Source organism: Diceros bicornis, chromosome 13 (genome assembly GCF_020826845.1).
Source record: "Diceros bicornis minor isolate mBicDic1 chromosome 13, mDicBic1.mat.cur, whole genome shotgun sequence".
NCBI classification, from domain to species: Eukaryota; Metazoa; Chordata; class Mammalia; order Perissodactyla; family Rhinocerotidae; genus Diceros; species Diceros bicornis.
In genome coordinates, this window is record NC_080752.1 from 29,494,907 (window position 1) to 29,511,915 (window position 17,009).

At 41.6% G+C, this 17,009-nt stretch overlaps 1 protein-coding gene across 1 annotated transcript in view; it reads left to right on the top strand.

Annotated features, from left to right (window-relative positions):
• Positions 1–17,009, top strand: part of UBE4B (ubiquitination factor E4B) — a 133,979-nt gene that overhangs the window by 32,539 nt on the left and 84,431 nt on the right. The window contains exon 2 of the mRNA XM_058552858.1: positions 11,676–11,862. Coding sequence (XP_058408841.1) covers positions 11,676–11,862 — 187 coding nt within the window. The remainder of the gene's footprint in view (positions 1–11,675; positions 11,863–17,009) is intronic.

A 17,009-nucleotide genomic window follows, 5' to 3' on the forward strand; every position in this document is an offset into this window, starting at 1 on the left:
TTGGATGGTTTGTGGTGACTTTCACTGTTTCCCTCCACTGTTCAGTTCAGGTCAGTGAGCACTGAGCACCTGTTACAGCCAGGTGCTGTGCTAGACTTCAGGGAGCTAAAGATGAGTAAGCGAGAGGCCGCCTGGTGGAGTGCAGCGGTTCTCGAGGTTTCCGTCTCTGGACTCCTTTACACTCTTACAAAAAGTTGAGGATTCCAGAGAGCTTTTGTTTCGGTGGGTTATATCTGCTGATATTTACCATATTAGAAATGAAAACTGAGAAACTTAAAGTCTATTAATTCCTTAAAAAATAATAAAAGCTGTTGTATGTTAATATAAATAACATGTTTTTAATGAAAATAACTACATTTTCCAGAAGAAATTTAGTGAGAAGAATGACATGGTTTTCACTTTTGCAAATCTTTTTAATGTCTGACTTAATAGAAGATAGCTGGATTCTCATATTACCTTCTCTATTTAACCTGTTGCAACATCACATGTCATGTAGCCTCTGGAAAGCTCCACTGGACATTTGTGAGAGAATGAGAGTTAAAAAGGCAAATGTCTTAGTGTTATAAAAATAGTTTTGGCCTCACAGACCCTCTGAAAGGGTCTTGGAGACCCCCTGAGATCCCCAGACTGTTGGTTTAGTGGGAAGAGCAGAGACACTAGAGCCACACTGCATGGGTTCAAATCCAGCTCTGCCATTTACTCATTAAGCAAGATATCTAACCTCTCTGTGCCTCAGTTTGGTCATGTATAAAATGGATGTAATCTAAGTACCTACCTCAATGAGTTATTATGAAGATTAAAGAAGTATATATTTGTAAAGTGTTTAGAACATTGCTAGAAGATGGTTAAGGTGCTACATCAGTGTTTATTAAATAAATAAGACCTACATCACATCAACAAAACAAAGAAGAAAAACCACATGATCATCTCAATAGACGCAGAGAAGGCATTTGACAAGATACAACATCCATTTATGATAAGAACTCTCAACGAAATGGGAATAGAAGGAAAGTACCTCAACATAATAAAGGCTATTTATAACAAACCCACAGCCAACATCATACTCAACGGGGAAAGACTGAAAGCCATTCCCCTGAGAACAGGAACGAGGCAGGGCTGCCCACTCTCACCACTGCTGTTCAACATAGTACTGGAGGTTTTGGCCAGAGCAGTTAGGCAAGAAAAAGGAATAAAAGGAATCCAAATAGGTAACGAAGAAGTGAAACTCTCACTATTTGCAGATGACATGATTGTATATATAGAAAACCCTAAAGAATCTGTTGGAAAACTATTAGAAACAATCAACAACTACAGCAAAGTTGCAGGGTACAAAATCAATCTAGAAAAATCAGTTGCATTTCTGTATGCTAATAATGAACTAACAGAAAGAGAGCTCAAAAAGATAATACCATTTACAATTGCATCAAAAAGAATAAAATACCTAGGAATAAATCTTACCAAGGAGGTGAAGGACCTATACAATGAGAACTACAAGACATTATTGAAAGAAATCCGTGATGACATAAAGAAATGGAAAGATATCCCATGCACGTGGATTGGAAGAATAAACATAGTTAAAATGTCTATATTACCTAAAGCAATCTACAGATTCAGTGCAATCCCAATCAGAATCCCAATGACATTCTTCACGGAAATAGAAAAAAGAATACTAAAGTTTATATGGGGCAACAAAAGACCCCGAATAACTAAAGAAATCCTAAGAAAAAAGAACAAAGCAGGAGGCATCACAATCCCTGACTTCAAAACATACTACAGAGGCGGAGTCAAGATGGCAGCGTAAGCAGACTCGGAGCTCACCTCCTCCCGTGGACACAGCCAATTTACAACTAATTGTGAAAAAATTACCCCTGAGACAGAACTGAAAACTGGATAAGAGGAACTCCTGCAACAACGGACAATCCTAACTGAGGTGGAAGAGGCAGAGACTCCCTTCTGGAGAGGAAAAACACCGCCTTCACAAGCCGCCAGCGTCACGGCCTCCAGGAGCAGCGCACAGGTGCGCAGCCCTCCCTGGAGGCGCGGGGCCCTGAGCCGGGGAGCGCCCCCGCTGTGGGCATTTTGTGGACCCAGCACAATCGAGACCAGCGGCAGAATATCTGACTGTGCCTGCTACTAAAGCATTGGGGAGTACCCCCAGAAAACCCGGTTCACAAAGAAACTAAAACTGGCTCTTAAAGGACCTGCGCGCAAACTCACCCGTTTCAGAAAGCATCCTAAAATCACCAGAAAGAAAGGTGCACAGTGCTTTGGTGACAAGAGACTCACCTAATAGGCCCTGAGTGCATCTCGGTGAGGGGTGAGACCTCTCCAGGGACTGGGACATTGGCGGCAGCCATTGTTGTGGCCTGGTGTGGGCGTGCTGACACAGACGCCATTGGAGTTCTCCCTGAGGCCTGCTAGCCCAGGGTCTGCCCCACCCGCTAGAGCACCGATTTAATCCAGCTCAGCCAGTTCAGGCAGCCCACCCTAGAGACTGGCCCCACCCAACAACAAGCCCTCAGGCAACTGGTGGGCCTGCATAGATTGGTGACTGGATTCTCTGCAGCCTGGCAACTGAGCCAACTTGAGCGAGGCAGGGTGTGCACAAGGAGCGGGTAGAGAGTGTGGGGCAGTGGCAGAGTGTGTGGGGCTCCCGCCGTGGAGAGACTAGGTCCCCTTGGGGAGGTCGGGGCGCTCACATGGGGCAGGACTGTGTTGACTGTGTGTGTGGACCTGTGGGCGGCAGGGCTTGTCAGCTGCAGAAGACTTGTGCTTCTCAAAGACCCACATAGGAGGTTTGCCCCACCTTCCAAAGCCTGAAACAATTGGGTGCTCCTGTGCCTGAGGCCAGCCCCACCCAGCTGCAATCCTCAGAGAGCTGTCGAGACCTAATAGGCTAGAGGCTTACAGCAGTTGTAAGGCCCTGAGCCTAACAACCTGCCACGGTGGGGGCCTACTCACTTAAAAGAAATACTGCAACACAAATGTGGTATTAGAACTTGCAGCCAACTGTGCTGGGGCTCCCCACACCTGATAAAGAGACTGAAGGGCCCACAACAACTACAAGCAGCTGAGCATTACAACAGCTGGCCAGGAGCATAACTCAGCCTCCCTGGGCGCCTACAGGGAGAGCAAACAGGCCACAGCAGAAGGATACACGTAGCCCACATAGGGGTCACCCCTGGAACATTGAGAACTGAGGGAAGCACACTGGAAGCCTCCTAAGGCATCACTTACATAAGGTCACCTATCCAAGAGCAGGAGACGTAGCTGACCTACCTAATATGTAGACACAAGCACAGGGAAAGAGGCAAAATGAAGAGGCAAAAGAATACATTCCAAGTAAGGGAACAGGACAAAACCCCAGAAAAGGAACTGAGTGAAACAGAAATGAGCAACCTACCCGACAGAGAGTTCAAACTAAGAGTGTTAAGGATGCTCACTGATCTGGGGAGAAGAATAGATGAACTCAGTGAGAATGTCAACAAAGAAATGGAAGATATAAAAAAGAACCAATCAGAAATGAAGAATACAATACTGGAAATGAAAAATTCATTAGAGGGACTCAAAAGCAGAGTAGAGGATACAGAAGAACGGATCTGTGAGCTGGACGAAAGACTAGAAGAAATTACCCGAGGTGAACAGGTAAAAGAGAAAAGAATTAAAAAGACTGAGGACAGTGTAAGGGACCTCTGGGACAACATCAAGCGCACTAACATCCGTGTTATAGGTGTCCCGGAAGGAGAAGAGCGAGACAAGGAGTCAGAGAATCTATTTCAAGAAATAATAGATGAAAACTTCCCTAACCTAAGGAAGGAAACAGACATCCAGGTACAGGAAGCACAGAGAGCCCCAAACAAGATAAACCCAAAGAGGCCCACACCAAGACACATCATAATCAAAATGTCCAGAATTAAAGATAAAGAGAGAATCCTAAAAGCCGCAAGAGAATGTCAAGTTACGTACAAAGGAAACCCCGTAAGGCTATCAGCTGACTTCTCAGCAGAAACCTTACAGGCTAGAAGAGAATGGCACGATATATTTAAAGTGCTAAAAGGAAGAAACTTACAGCCAAGAATACTCTACCCAGCCAGGTTATCATTCAAAATGGAAGGAGAGATCAAAATTTTCCCAGATAAGCAAAAATTAAAGGAGTTTGTCACCAAGAAACCAGTGCTACAAGAAATGTTAAAGGGACTGATTTAAGGGGAAAAGAGAAGACCACAAATAGGAAAAATTATCTATTTCCATGATTAGAATGTAATGGATACAAATGCACAAAAAAGAGGTTAGATATGATATCAAAAACATAAAAGGAGGGAGGAGGGGAGTTAAAGAGTACAGCTTTCAGACAGAGGTCAAACTAAAGTGACCATCAATTCTGTATAGAAGAAGAAAGGAACAGAGAAGGACTCCTAAAACACTGAGGAAAAAAAAAAAAGTTAAAAAATGGCAGTAAGTACATACTTATCAATAGCTACTTTAAACGTCAATGGACTAAATGCTCCAATTAAAAGGCATAGGGTGGCTGACTGGATAAAACAACAAGACCCATATATATGCTGCATACAAAAGACACACTTCAGACCTAAAGACACTCCCAAACTGAAAGTGAAGGGATGGAAAAAGATACTCCACGCAAATGGCAATGAAAAGAAAGCTGGGGTAGCAGTACTCATATCAGACAAAATAGACTTTAAAACAAAAACTGTGAAAAGAGACAAAGAAGGGCATTACATAATGATCAAGGGAACAATCCAACAAGAGGATATAACACTTGTAAATATCTACGCACCCAATGTAGGTGCACCTAAATATATAAAGCAATTATTAACAGACAGAAAAACAGAAATAGACAGTAACACAATAATAGTAGGGTACTTTAACACTCCACTTACACCAACGGATAGGTCATCCAAACAGAAGATCAATAAGGAAACATTGGCCTTAAACGACACACTAGAACAGATGGACCTAGTAGATATATACAGAGCATTCCATCCAAAAACCGAAGAATACACGTTCTTTTCAAATGCACATGGAACATTCTCCAGGATTGATCACATATTAGGCCACAAAACAAGTCTCCATAAATTTAAGAAGATTGAAATAATACCAAGCATCTTTTCTGACCACAACGGTATGAAACTAGAAATCAACTATAGGAAGAAAATCAGAAAAGCCACAAATACGTGGAGATTAAACAAAATGCTACTGAACAACGACTGAGTTAATGAAGAAATCAAAGAAGAAATCAAAAAATACCTGGAGACAAATGAAAATGAAAATACGACATGCCAGAATTTATGAGATACAGCAAAAGCAGTTCCGAGAGGGAAGTTTATAGCGATACAGGCCTGTCTCAACAAACAAGAAAAATCTCAAATAAACAATCTAACAGTGCACCTAAAGCAACTGGAAAAAGAAGAACAAGCAAAGCCCAAAATCAGTAGAAGAAGGGAAATAATAAAAATCAGAGCAGAAATAAATGAAATAGAGACCAAAAAAACAATAGAAAAAATTAATAAAACCAAGAGCTGGTTCTTTGAAAAGATCAACAAAATTGACAAACCTTTAGCTAGACTCACCAAGAAAAAAAGAGAGAAGGCATAAATAAGTAAAATCAGAAATGAAAGAGGAGAGGTTACAACAGACACCTCAGAAATACAAAAGATTATAAGAGAATACTATGAAAAGCTATATGCCAACCAATTCGACAATCTGGAAGAAATGGATAAATTCTTAGAATCATACAACCTTCCAAAACTGGATCAAGAAGAAGTAGAGAATTTGAATAGACCAATCACCAGTAAAGAGATCGAAACAGTAATCACAAACCTCCCCAAAAATAAAAGTCCAGGACCAGACGGCTTCCCTGGTGAATTCTACCCAACATTCAAAGAAGACTTAATACCTATCCTTCTCAAACTCTTCCAAAAAATTGAGGAGGGGGGGAAGCTCTCTAACTCATTCTACGAAGCTGATATTGCTCTGATACCAAAACCAGACAAGGACAACACAAAAAAAGAAAATTACAGGCTAATATCACTGATGAACATCGATGCAAAAATCCTCAACAAAATACTAGCAAATCGCATACAACAATACGTTAAAAAGATTATACACGATGATCAAGTGGGATTTATTCCAGGGATGCAGGGATGGTTTTAACATTCGCAAATCAATCAACGTGGTACACCACATTAATAAAATGAAGAATAAAAATCACATGATCACCTCAGTAGATGCAGAGAAAGCATTTGACAAGATACAGCATCCATTTATGATAAAAACTCTGAATAAAATCGGTATAGAAGGAAAGTACCTCAACATAATAAAGACCATATATGAGAAACCCACAGCTAATATCATCCTCAGTGGTGAAAAACTGAAAGCTATCCCTCTAAGAACAGGAACCAGACAAGGATGCCCACTGTCACCACTCCTATTTAACATAGTACTGGAAGTCCTAGCCAGAGCAATCAGGCAAGAGAAAGAAATAAAAGGGATCCAAATTGGAAAGGAAGAAGTTGAAACTGTCACTATTTGCAGATGACATGATTTTATATATAGAAAACCCTAAAGAATCCACCAGAAAACTTTTAGAAGTAATAAATGAATATGGTAAAGTTGCAGGATACAAAATCAACATACAAAAATCAGTTGCATTTCTGTACACTAACAACGAAGTAGCAGAAAGAGAAATTAAGAATACCATCCCATTTACAATTGCAACAAAAAGAATAAAATACCTGGGAATAAACTTAACCAAAGAGGTGAAAGATATGTACACCGAAAACTATAAAATATTTCTGAAAGAAATTGAAGAAGACACAAAGAAATGGAAAGATATTCCGTGCTCTTGGATTGGAAGAATTAAGATAGTTAAGATGTCCATACTTCCTAAAGCAATCTGTAGATTCAATGCAATCCCTATCAAAGTTTCAACAACATTTTTCACAGAAATAGAATAAAGAATCCTAAAATTTATATGGAACAACAAAAGACCCCGAATAGCTAAAGGAATCCTGAGAAAAAAGAACAAAGCTGGAGGTATCACACTCCCTGATTTCAAAATATACTACGAAGCTATAGTAACCAAAGCAGCATGGTACTGGCACAAAAACAGACACACAGATCAATGGAATAGAATCAAAAGCCCAGAAATAAACCCACACATCTATGGACAGCTAATCTTTGACAAAGGAGCCAAGCACATACAATGGAGAAAAGAAAGTCTCTTCAACAAATGGTGTTGGGAAAACTGGATAGCCATATGCAAAAAAATGAAAGTAGACCCTTACCTTACACCATACACAAAAATTAACTCCAAATGGATTAAAGACTTGAATGTAAGACCTGAAACTGTGAAACTTCTAGAAGAAAACATAGGCAGTACGCTCTTCGACATCAGTCTTAGCAACATCTTCTCAAACACCACGTCTGACCGGGCAAGAGAAACAATAGAAAAAATAAACAAATGGGACTACATCAAACTAAAAAGCTTCTGCACAGCAAAGGAAACCATCAACAAAACGAAAAGACAACCTAACAATTGGGAGAAGATATTTGCAAACCATACTTCTGATAAGGGCTTAATCTCCAAAATATATAAAGAACTCATGCATCTCACCAACAAAAAAACTACCAACCCAATTAAAAAATGGGCAAAAGACCTGAACAGACATTTCTCCAAAGAAGATATACAGATGGCCAACAGACACATGAAAAGATGTTCAAAATCACTAACTATCAGGAAAATGCAAATCAAAACTACAATGAGATACCACCTCACGCCCGTCAGAATGGCTATAATTAACAAGACAGGAAACAACATGTGTTGGAGAGGATGTGGAGAGAAGGGAACTCTCATACACTGCTGGTGGGAGTGCAAACTGGTACAGCCACTATGGAAAACAGCATGGAGATTCCTCAAAAAATCAAGGATAGAACTACCATATGATCCAGCTATTCCACTGCTGGGTATTTATCCAAAGAACTTGAAAACACCAATTTGTAAAGGAACATACACCCCTGTGTTCATTGCAGCGCTATTCACAATAGCCAAGACTTGGAAGCAACCTAAGTGCCCATCAAGGGACGAATGGATAAAGAAGATGTGGTATATATACACAATGGAATACTACTCAGCCATAAGAAACGATGAAATCCAGGCATTTGTGACAACATGGATGGACATTGAGGGTATAATGCAAAGTGAAATAAGTCAGAGGGAGAAGGTCAAATACCATATGATTTCCTTCATTAAGTAGTAGATAATAACAACAATAAACAAACACATAGGGACAGAGATTGGATTGGTGGTTACCAGAGGGGAAGGGGGGAGGGAGGAGGGTGAAAGGGATAATTCGGTACGTGTGTGTGGTGATGGGTTGTAATTAGTATTTTGGTGGTGAACATGATGTAATCTATGCAGAAATAGAAGTACAATGATGTACACCTGAAATTTTTACAATGTTATAAATCAATGTTATTGCAATAAAAAATTTAAAAAAAAATACTACAAAGCAATAGTAATCAAAACAGCATGGTACTGGTACAGAAACAGACACACAGATCAATGGGACAGAATTGAAAGCCCAGAAATAAAACCCCACATATACGGACAGCTAATTTTCGACAAAGGTGTTAAGAACATACAATGGAGAAAGGAAAGTCTCTTCAGTAAATGGTGTTGGGAAAACTGGACAGCCACATGCAAAAGAATGAAAGTGGACCATCTGCTATTGCCATTCACAAAAATTAACTCAAAATGGATCAAAGACCTGAAGGTGAGACCTGAAACTATAAAACTCATAGAAGAAAATATAGGCAACACACTATTTGACATTGGTCATAAAGGAATCTTTTTGGATGACATGCCTACCCGGACTAGGGAAACTAAAGAAAAAATAAACAAGTGGGACTTTATCAGATTAAAGAGCTTCTATAAGACAAACGAAACCAGAATCAAGATGAACAGACAACCCACCAGCTGGGAGAGAATATTTGCAAAACATACATCTGACAAGGGCTTGATCTCCATAATATATAAAGAATTCACACAACTGAACAACAAAACAACAAACAACCCGGGGCCGGCCCGGTGGCGCAAGCGGTTAAGTGCGCGCGCTCCGCTGCGGCGCCCCGGGGTTCGCTGGTTCGGATCCCGGGCGCGCACCGACGCACTGCTTGGTAAGCCATGCTGTGGCGGCGTCCCATATAAAGTGGAGGAAGATAGGCACCGATGTTAGCCCAGGGCCGTCTTCCTCAGCAAAAAAAGAGGAGGATTGGCGGATGTTAGCTCAGGGCTGATCTCACAAAAAAAAAAAAAAAGAAAAAAAAAAACAAAAACAAACAACCCGTTCAAAAAATGGGCAGAGGAAATGAACAGACACTTCTCCAAAGGAGATATACAGATATACAGATGGCCAATAGGCACATGAAAAGATGTTCAACATCACTAATCATCAGGGAAATGCAAATCAAAACAACACTAAGATACCACCTCACGCCCGTTAGAATGGCTATAATCACCAAGACAAAAAACGACAAGTGTTGGAGAGGATGTGGAGAAACAGGAACCCTCATACACAGTTGGTGGGAATGCAAACTGGTGCAGCCTCTATGGAAAAGATTCCTCAAAGACTTAAAAATAGAGATGCCCTACAACCCAGCCATCCCATTACTCGGAATCTATCCAACGAACCTGAAATCAACAATCCAAAGAGGCTTATGCACCCCTATGTTCATTGCAGCATTATTCACCATAGCCAAGAAGTGGAAGCAACCTAACTGAAGCAACCCTCGACTGATGACTGGATTAAGAAAATGTGGTGTCGGGCTGGCCCCGTGGCTTGGCGGTTGAGTGCGCGCGCTGTGCTGCCGGCGGCCCGAGTTCGGATCCTGGTGCCGGCGCACTGCTCCTCTGGCCATGCTGAGGCCGCGTCCCACATGCGGCAACTGGAAGTATGTGCAGCTATGACGGGCAACTGTCTGCTGGGGCTTTGGGGGAAAAATAAATAAATAAAATCTTTAAAAAAAAAAAAAAAAGAAAAGAAAATGTGGTGTATATATATACACACACACACACACACACACACACACACACACACACAATGGAATACTACTCAGCCATAAAAAAAGACAAAATCGTCCCATTTGCAACAACCTGGATGGGCCTGGAACGTATTATGTTAAGTGAAATAAGCCAGAAAGAGAAAGACAAACACTGTATGATCTCACTCATATGTGGAATATAAACCAACACATGGACAGAGAAAACTGTATTGTGGTTACCAGGGGCAGTAGGGGTGGGGGGTGGGCACAAGGGGTGAAGGGAGTCATATATATGGTGATGGACAAACAAAAATGCACAACCCAAAATTTCACAATGTTAAAAACCATTAAAACATCAATAAAAAAAAGTAAAAAAAAATAAGACCTAATCCTTTCTGTCAAGAGATTTAATCAAGTTAAGTAGATAGATGAACAACCAAACAGCTTAAGGATTTTGTGTAAATTCATTGATAGATGTATTTGCAGCATTGCCACAAGGAGGGGTTTCTGAACTTTGGGGTCAAGAATCAGGATGTATTTGCTGTCTGAACAATAAAAGGAGGAGGTTTTCTACAATGTTAGAACGACAGATTCTTAGTTCAGATGTGGTCCATTCCCATTAGCATTTGTTGTAATTTAACTTTTTCATATTCCTTATTCATAATGGAGAGTGTGAGCAACCAAGTTGGTTTGCTTCTTTGATGCCAACTTAGAGCCAGAAGCCTTATCATAATTGTTCTGTATCCTCACTGCCTGGGACAGCAGGTGGTCAATGAGAGTTTATTGACTGGTTATGAATTAATGGCTATCAAAATGTGGGAAAAACATTTCTGTGATCCACTGGGATTGTGTGGTAGATATTTGTAATCGCTTGATAACTCTGGGGTATTAATTATAAGGAAAAAGTTTGAGGTTATATTTTTATTGAAATTAAGTAAGAAAAACCTAACCCTGTTGCTCTTGAAAGTGATAGCAAAATTTGTCTTAGTGTAACTTTTACTTTCTCTCATTGTTTTAGTGAATTAAATTGGATATTTATTTTAAATTTTCACCTATTTAAAATGACCAAGTTATGTAGTTTTATTAAAATAATAACAAGCTTTGGTGTGTTTAAAAGTGTAGTATGCTTCTTGTAAATTCATAGTATCAGTCAAGGAGGTGTGATAAACAGAAATGATAAGGCAATTAAGATGCGGTTTTTAAAGATTTTATTTATTTTTTTTTTCCCCCCAAAGCCCCAGTAGATAGTTGGGTGTCATAGCTGCACATCCTTCTAGTTGCTGTATGCGGGACGCGGCCTCAGCATGGCCGGAGAAGCAGCGCGTCGGTGCGAGCCCGGGATCCGAACCCGGGTCGCCAGCAGTGGAGCGCGCTCACTTAACCACTAAGCCACGGGGCCGGCCCAAGATGCGTTTTTTAAAGTGTGAGGTGGTACTTGTAAAAATACTGGTACACTGAGTTATTACTTGTCTCAAATGAGTTCTTTTTCTCCAGGCAGATTTAGTTGTTAAGCTCTAGTGTGGTTATTGATGGTCATTGATAATGTTATCGTTATTCTCAGGCAGAATTGTTTCTTCTGTTTAGTTATAGAATGTCCTTTTCCCCTCATGTTGTAGATCCGACGGAGGCGCCTTGCACGACTTGCTGGTGGACAGACCTCCCAGCCGACCACCCCACTCACCTCTCCCCAGAGGGAGAACCCTCCGGGGCCTCCTATAGCAGCATCAGCCCCAGGCCCCTCCCAGAGTCTTGGTCTCAATGTCCACAACATGACCCCAGCTACCTCCCCAATAGGTGCATCAGGTAAGCCTTACCTTCATACCTGGGATGCGTTTATAATTCCAATCATAGCTTTCTGTTAAACTTACAGTTGTGTTGTTTCCACAACAGGATAAAATGAATTGGAAAGCAACTTTTAAAAATCCTGCAAGCGGTAAATACTAAGATCATTGCAGTATGTTTTGTTAATGTCTATTCGTTATGATAATAATCTGTTAAAACTAATTGTTTTCCTTTGTATAACTTTTGTCCTTTTTTTCAAACAGAGTCAGGTCTTATCTCTGATAGTAAGGTGATTAAGACTAAATTTGGTTCTGTTGATTTTTTGAGTTTGGTTGATACTTTTCTTTTAAGATAAAATAATCTGAAAATGCAAGATTGAAACAATGGTCAAAATAACAAGCCTCTAATTATGGATTTCCTTATCTTCATTCTACATTGGTATCTAACTCATGCTTTATATTTTCAGGATATAAAAGTTCACCTGATGTGATGTTTTATAACTGTCTCTTTGACAATTGTTTAACTATTGTAAAGGTTTATTTCTTTATAATTAATGAGCTCATGGTTGATATCCAGGGCTATCTTTGTTGGGAAACGATATTGACTCAAACTATATTTGAAAAAATCTGTCCTTCCTGTAAGTGAACTTTTCTATCAAACATAATAATCATTATCATTATTATTATAATTACTTAAGATTCTAATTATGAAAAAGCAGGTATTAGGAGACCTATGTTGATCATCATCTAATAATTTAATATATGATTGTTAGTTTTGTAGTCATTTAATGCAGTCTCCCTTAGTCGCCTTCCAGATAATCTATCTTTTTGATCTAGGATAACTTGTCAATTAAAAGTATTTGCTGTTTCTGTTACTATAACTCTCTTTAGGCATCACTGTCGACTCCTCCCCATGTAAACATAAATGTTTATACATAATTCTGTTAATTATAAAAGTGAGAGAGGTTCTGGCCAAAACATCAAGTTAGTAATAAACAATACCTTGCCTGAAATATCTTCTCTGTACACCTTCTTTGAGAAGCTGTGATGATCTTCTGGTCGGGGAAGAGTTCAGGATTCTAATTGTTTTTACCTTTTCCTTGGAGACAGTGCTACTTGTCTCACCATGATCGGGCCCCAGCTGGAATGCTGGAAATTGTCCAGGAGAGAGCTAGTGGGTTGGGGAGGGGCTTAAAATCTCACTGCATCAGCACAGGTCAGCAGGACACCCAGCGCTCTGCATGCTCCTGGCAAGCCCTTCAACACTCCTGGTTGCAGCACAGTGTCTCTTTGGGACCACCAGGAATAATCTCAGCATGCCCCTTATCCCTGCTTATGTCAGCCACCAGGTCTCCCAGGTCCTCATCCCTTATCCTCAGTCTCTAATCTCTATGTGGCCTGTTACCTTTAACTTTCTGACCCCACCTCCACCCCTCCCCAGATCTGAAATCCTCGTGGTCAGTCAGCAGCAAAATCCTGCTCTGTGAAGGTCCCTTCCCCTTAGTGCTCATATTGAATTTGTACTCTTCCTCTGTTGCTCTCTTTTCCTCTTCGACACCATCCTTCCTCCTCCACAAGAACACATGGATTTTCTCCCTGCTCCCCTTCCTTGTAGCAGCTGTCCTCTGAACCCGCTCACCCTGCCTCATTCTGTCCACTGTCTCTCTCTCCAACACCATTTCTGTCTTAGTTTAGGACGATCTCAGTAGCCACAGAGATGACCCTTCCAGGACTCTGACCTCTCAGTTTCTTGAGCTCCTTTCCTTCCTCCTTGTCTTCCACCTGACTTCAGCCACTCACTGTCATGGTCACACTCTAGACCTTTCAATCTCAATGGCTTTCTAACCACCACCTTCAGCTTTCTAGCTCACCCTCTCTGTGCCCAAATCCAGTAATCCTTCAGGTTCACTGGGGGCTACAATCCATTGATTCCATCACTTTTTCACTTTCTTCACTCCTCCCTCTGTGTCCTCATTTCCCCCCTCACCCTGCTTAAACTCCACAGTCAGTCATTATTGTCACTCCCTTCTCTCTCTTCTCTTTCACTTTGTCTTATTTGCTTGGTTAAACCATGATCCTGGTCTTAAATCCTATTCCCTGCCCACTCTCTGTCTAATGCAGTGGAACAAGGCTAGAGAAAAACCCAGAACCATGCTTACCTGTCTTGTTTCAGGTTCATGATCGCAGACTCAGGTGGACTCTTAATACTGTCAGAAATTATACCATATTTCCCAGTTCACTCTCCCACTCTGCTAATCTGTTTCATACCTTCTCCTCTAGTCTGCAACTCCTCGTTCTCCATGCACACTCTCAGCTCATGGCCTGCCTTCTGTTTCATGGAGAAAACAGATGCAGGCAGAAGGGAACCTCCGTAAGCTCCCACCATTGCATCCACCTACCTACCTCCCTGTATGCGTGGCCAGTTCTTGTGATGCTTGAACTGTCCCTGCCCTTATCAAAGTCTAAGCCCTAGATCCCGTCTCCTCTCACCTACTCAGAGCCTTTGCTTCAGCGGTTCCCGTCTCTTTCCTGCTTCATCAGCTTTTCCATCTCAAGTGGAAAACTTATTATTATTTTTTTGCTGAGGAAGATTCTCCCAGAGCTAACATCTGTTGCCAGTCCTCCTTTTTTTTTTCTTGAAGAAGATTAGCCCTGAGCTAACATCTGTGCCAGTCTTCCTCTGTTTTTTATGTGGGATACCACCACAGCGTGGCTGGTGAGTGGAGTAGGTGCAAGCCCAGGATCCGAACCCGCGAACCTGGGCCACTGAAGCGGAGTGGACAGAACTTGAACCACTCAGCCACGGGGCTGGGCCCAAAAACTTATTTTTTTACCAGCCATTATACATACCGTTCCTTCTCCCATCATGGGAATAAATAAAAAGGAACTCTCTCCATCTCATTTTCCCCTGCCAGCTTCTACCCCACATCTCTGCATTCCGTCACAGCAAAACTTCTGGAATGAGTTGCCTGTCCTCAGTCTCCTTCTATCCTTGCACCCTCTGCTGAATCAGCTCCAGTCAGGTGAGGCCTCTTGTGGTCTGCTCTGAGTCACCGTCTGATCTGACCAATCTGCTTCATTTGATGTGGCTTTCACCCTCTTCTCCTTGAAACACTTTCTTCTTTTGCCTTCCAGAACATCACGCTCCCCTGGTTTTCATCCTATCTCTGTTCCTTGTTAGTTCTCTGTATGGGTCTTTCTCATTTCCCTGACTTCCGAATGTTAGAGTGCCAGGGCTCATTTAACCTCTCATCCTCTCCATCTAGGTTTATTCTCCTATTGAGTGTATCTGGCTTTAACTACTGTCTCTAATCTGATGACTCCTAAGTTTATATCTCCCGCTCAGCCCTGTTCCTTGAACCTCAGAGTTGTACAGCATCTAATGAGCGTCTCTGAGTTAACATGTCCAAAATCAGCTCAGCTCCCGATATTTCCTCACATCTTTCTTCTCCTAGGACCCTGTCTCAATAAATGACAACTCATTTTTTCTGATTACTTAAACCTAAAACATTATGTCTTCTCTTTACCTCATCTTCTAGATCAGAGGTTAACAAACTCTGTAAAGGGCCAGTTAGTAAATATTTTTGGCTTTGAAGGCTGTACGGTCTCTGCCACAGCTATTCTTCTCTGCCCCTGTGGCACAAAAGCAACTGTAGACAATATGTAAACAAATGAGCATGGCTGTGTTCCAATAAAACTTGATTTACAAAAACAGGCAGTGGGTCAGATATAGCCTGTGGACTGTTGCTTGCTCTTGGTCCTTGCTCTAGGTCCATCAGCAAAATGGAACCAGACCAGATTCTTACCACCTCTCCTGCTACCACCCAGGTCCAAAGCATCAGCAGATTTTGCCTGAATTATCGGACTGGCCTTCTAACTGGTCTCTCCATGTCTGCCCTTGCTTCACTTCATTCTGTTCTCAGTGTAGAGCCAGACGGATCCCACTAAAGCATAAGAACAACATCGTATAACAGCAGCATTATTCTTTATAGCAAGCTCACTATGTTGCTATCACAAACTAACAGAAGGACTTGGGCAATCTAAATGGTTAGTTCTTGGCAGTGCACCTCTATGCTGTGAAGTCCTGATTATGTTTCTCACATAATCACCGTTATTCATAATCACAAATAGGTAGATATTATTAGCCATGCTCTTGGAAGGTTGAATAAACACATTTTCATGAATTTATTAAATAAACAAGTTTAAACAAAACAGAAAAACCCCTCATAAGACAAGTCATGTCAGTTTTCCATTGGCTCCCTCCAGTGGCTCCCTCCATGGGCTCCCTGCCCGACTCGGAGTGAAAGTCAAAGTCCTCACCATGACCCAGGCCCACGTGTGACCTGCCCCACTGCGGCTCTGACCTCCTGTGTCACTGCTCTTTTCCTTACCCTTCTGCTCCAGCCATACTGGCTTCCCTGCTGTGCCTGGAACATTCCAGGCATGATTCCTATTTGGGCTTTTATGTTTGCTGTTTCTTTGCCGAGAATGCTCATGCCCTAAAATCCACATGGCTTTTTTGCTCAGCTCTTCAGATGTTTATTCAAGTGTCACTTTCTCAATAAGACCTTCTTTGGCCACCCTGTCTAAAAGTGCAGCCTCTATCTGAGATAGATACTTTTTCTTCCAGCTCTTATCGCCATCTGACGTAGCATGTGTATTACTTGTATATCCTGCTTTCTCAGCTTCCGCTAATGGAGGGTAAGCTCCATGGGCCAGGGACTCATGTCCCTATTATTCACTGCTGTATTCCCAGTGCCTTAAATATACCTGGCACGTGGTAGGCACTGAATAAAGATCTCTTGAAGTAATAAATGAATCTCAGGAGAAAATGGCCAAAACAACATAGGCATGTGTATCCTAAAGAAAAGAAATCTCAAGAGGATGTCATGGCTTTCCGTTAAAAAAGTGTGAAAAGTTGCCACGAGGAAGGTGATGGTTTGTGCTTGTTTTCTGTGGTCCTAGATGGCAGACGTAGGGCCAGTGGGTAGATTTATTAACCACTGAATGTAAAGGAGACTTCTGTTCCAGGTCAAGAAGTGCTTTCTAACAGAGACAGACACTGGGTGGGCTGCCTCCCTTGCGTGGTAAGGAGTTCCTCATCCAGGAGTGACCTGGTAGTCACTTGGCAGCCTTCTTAGTTGAGAGGCTTTCAGTTGCAAGTAACTA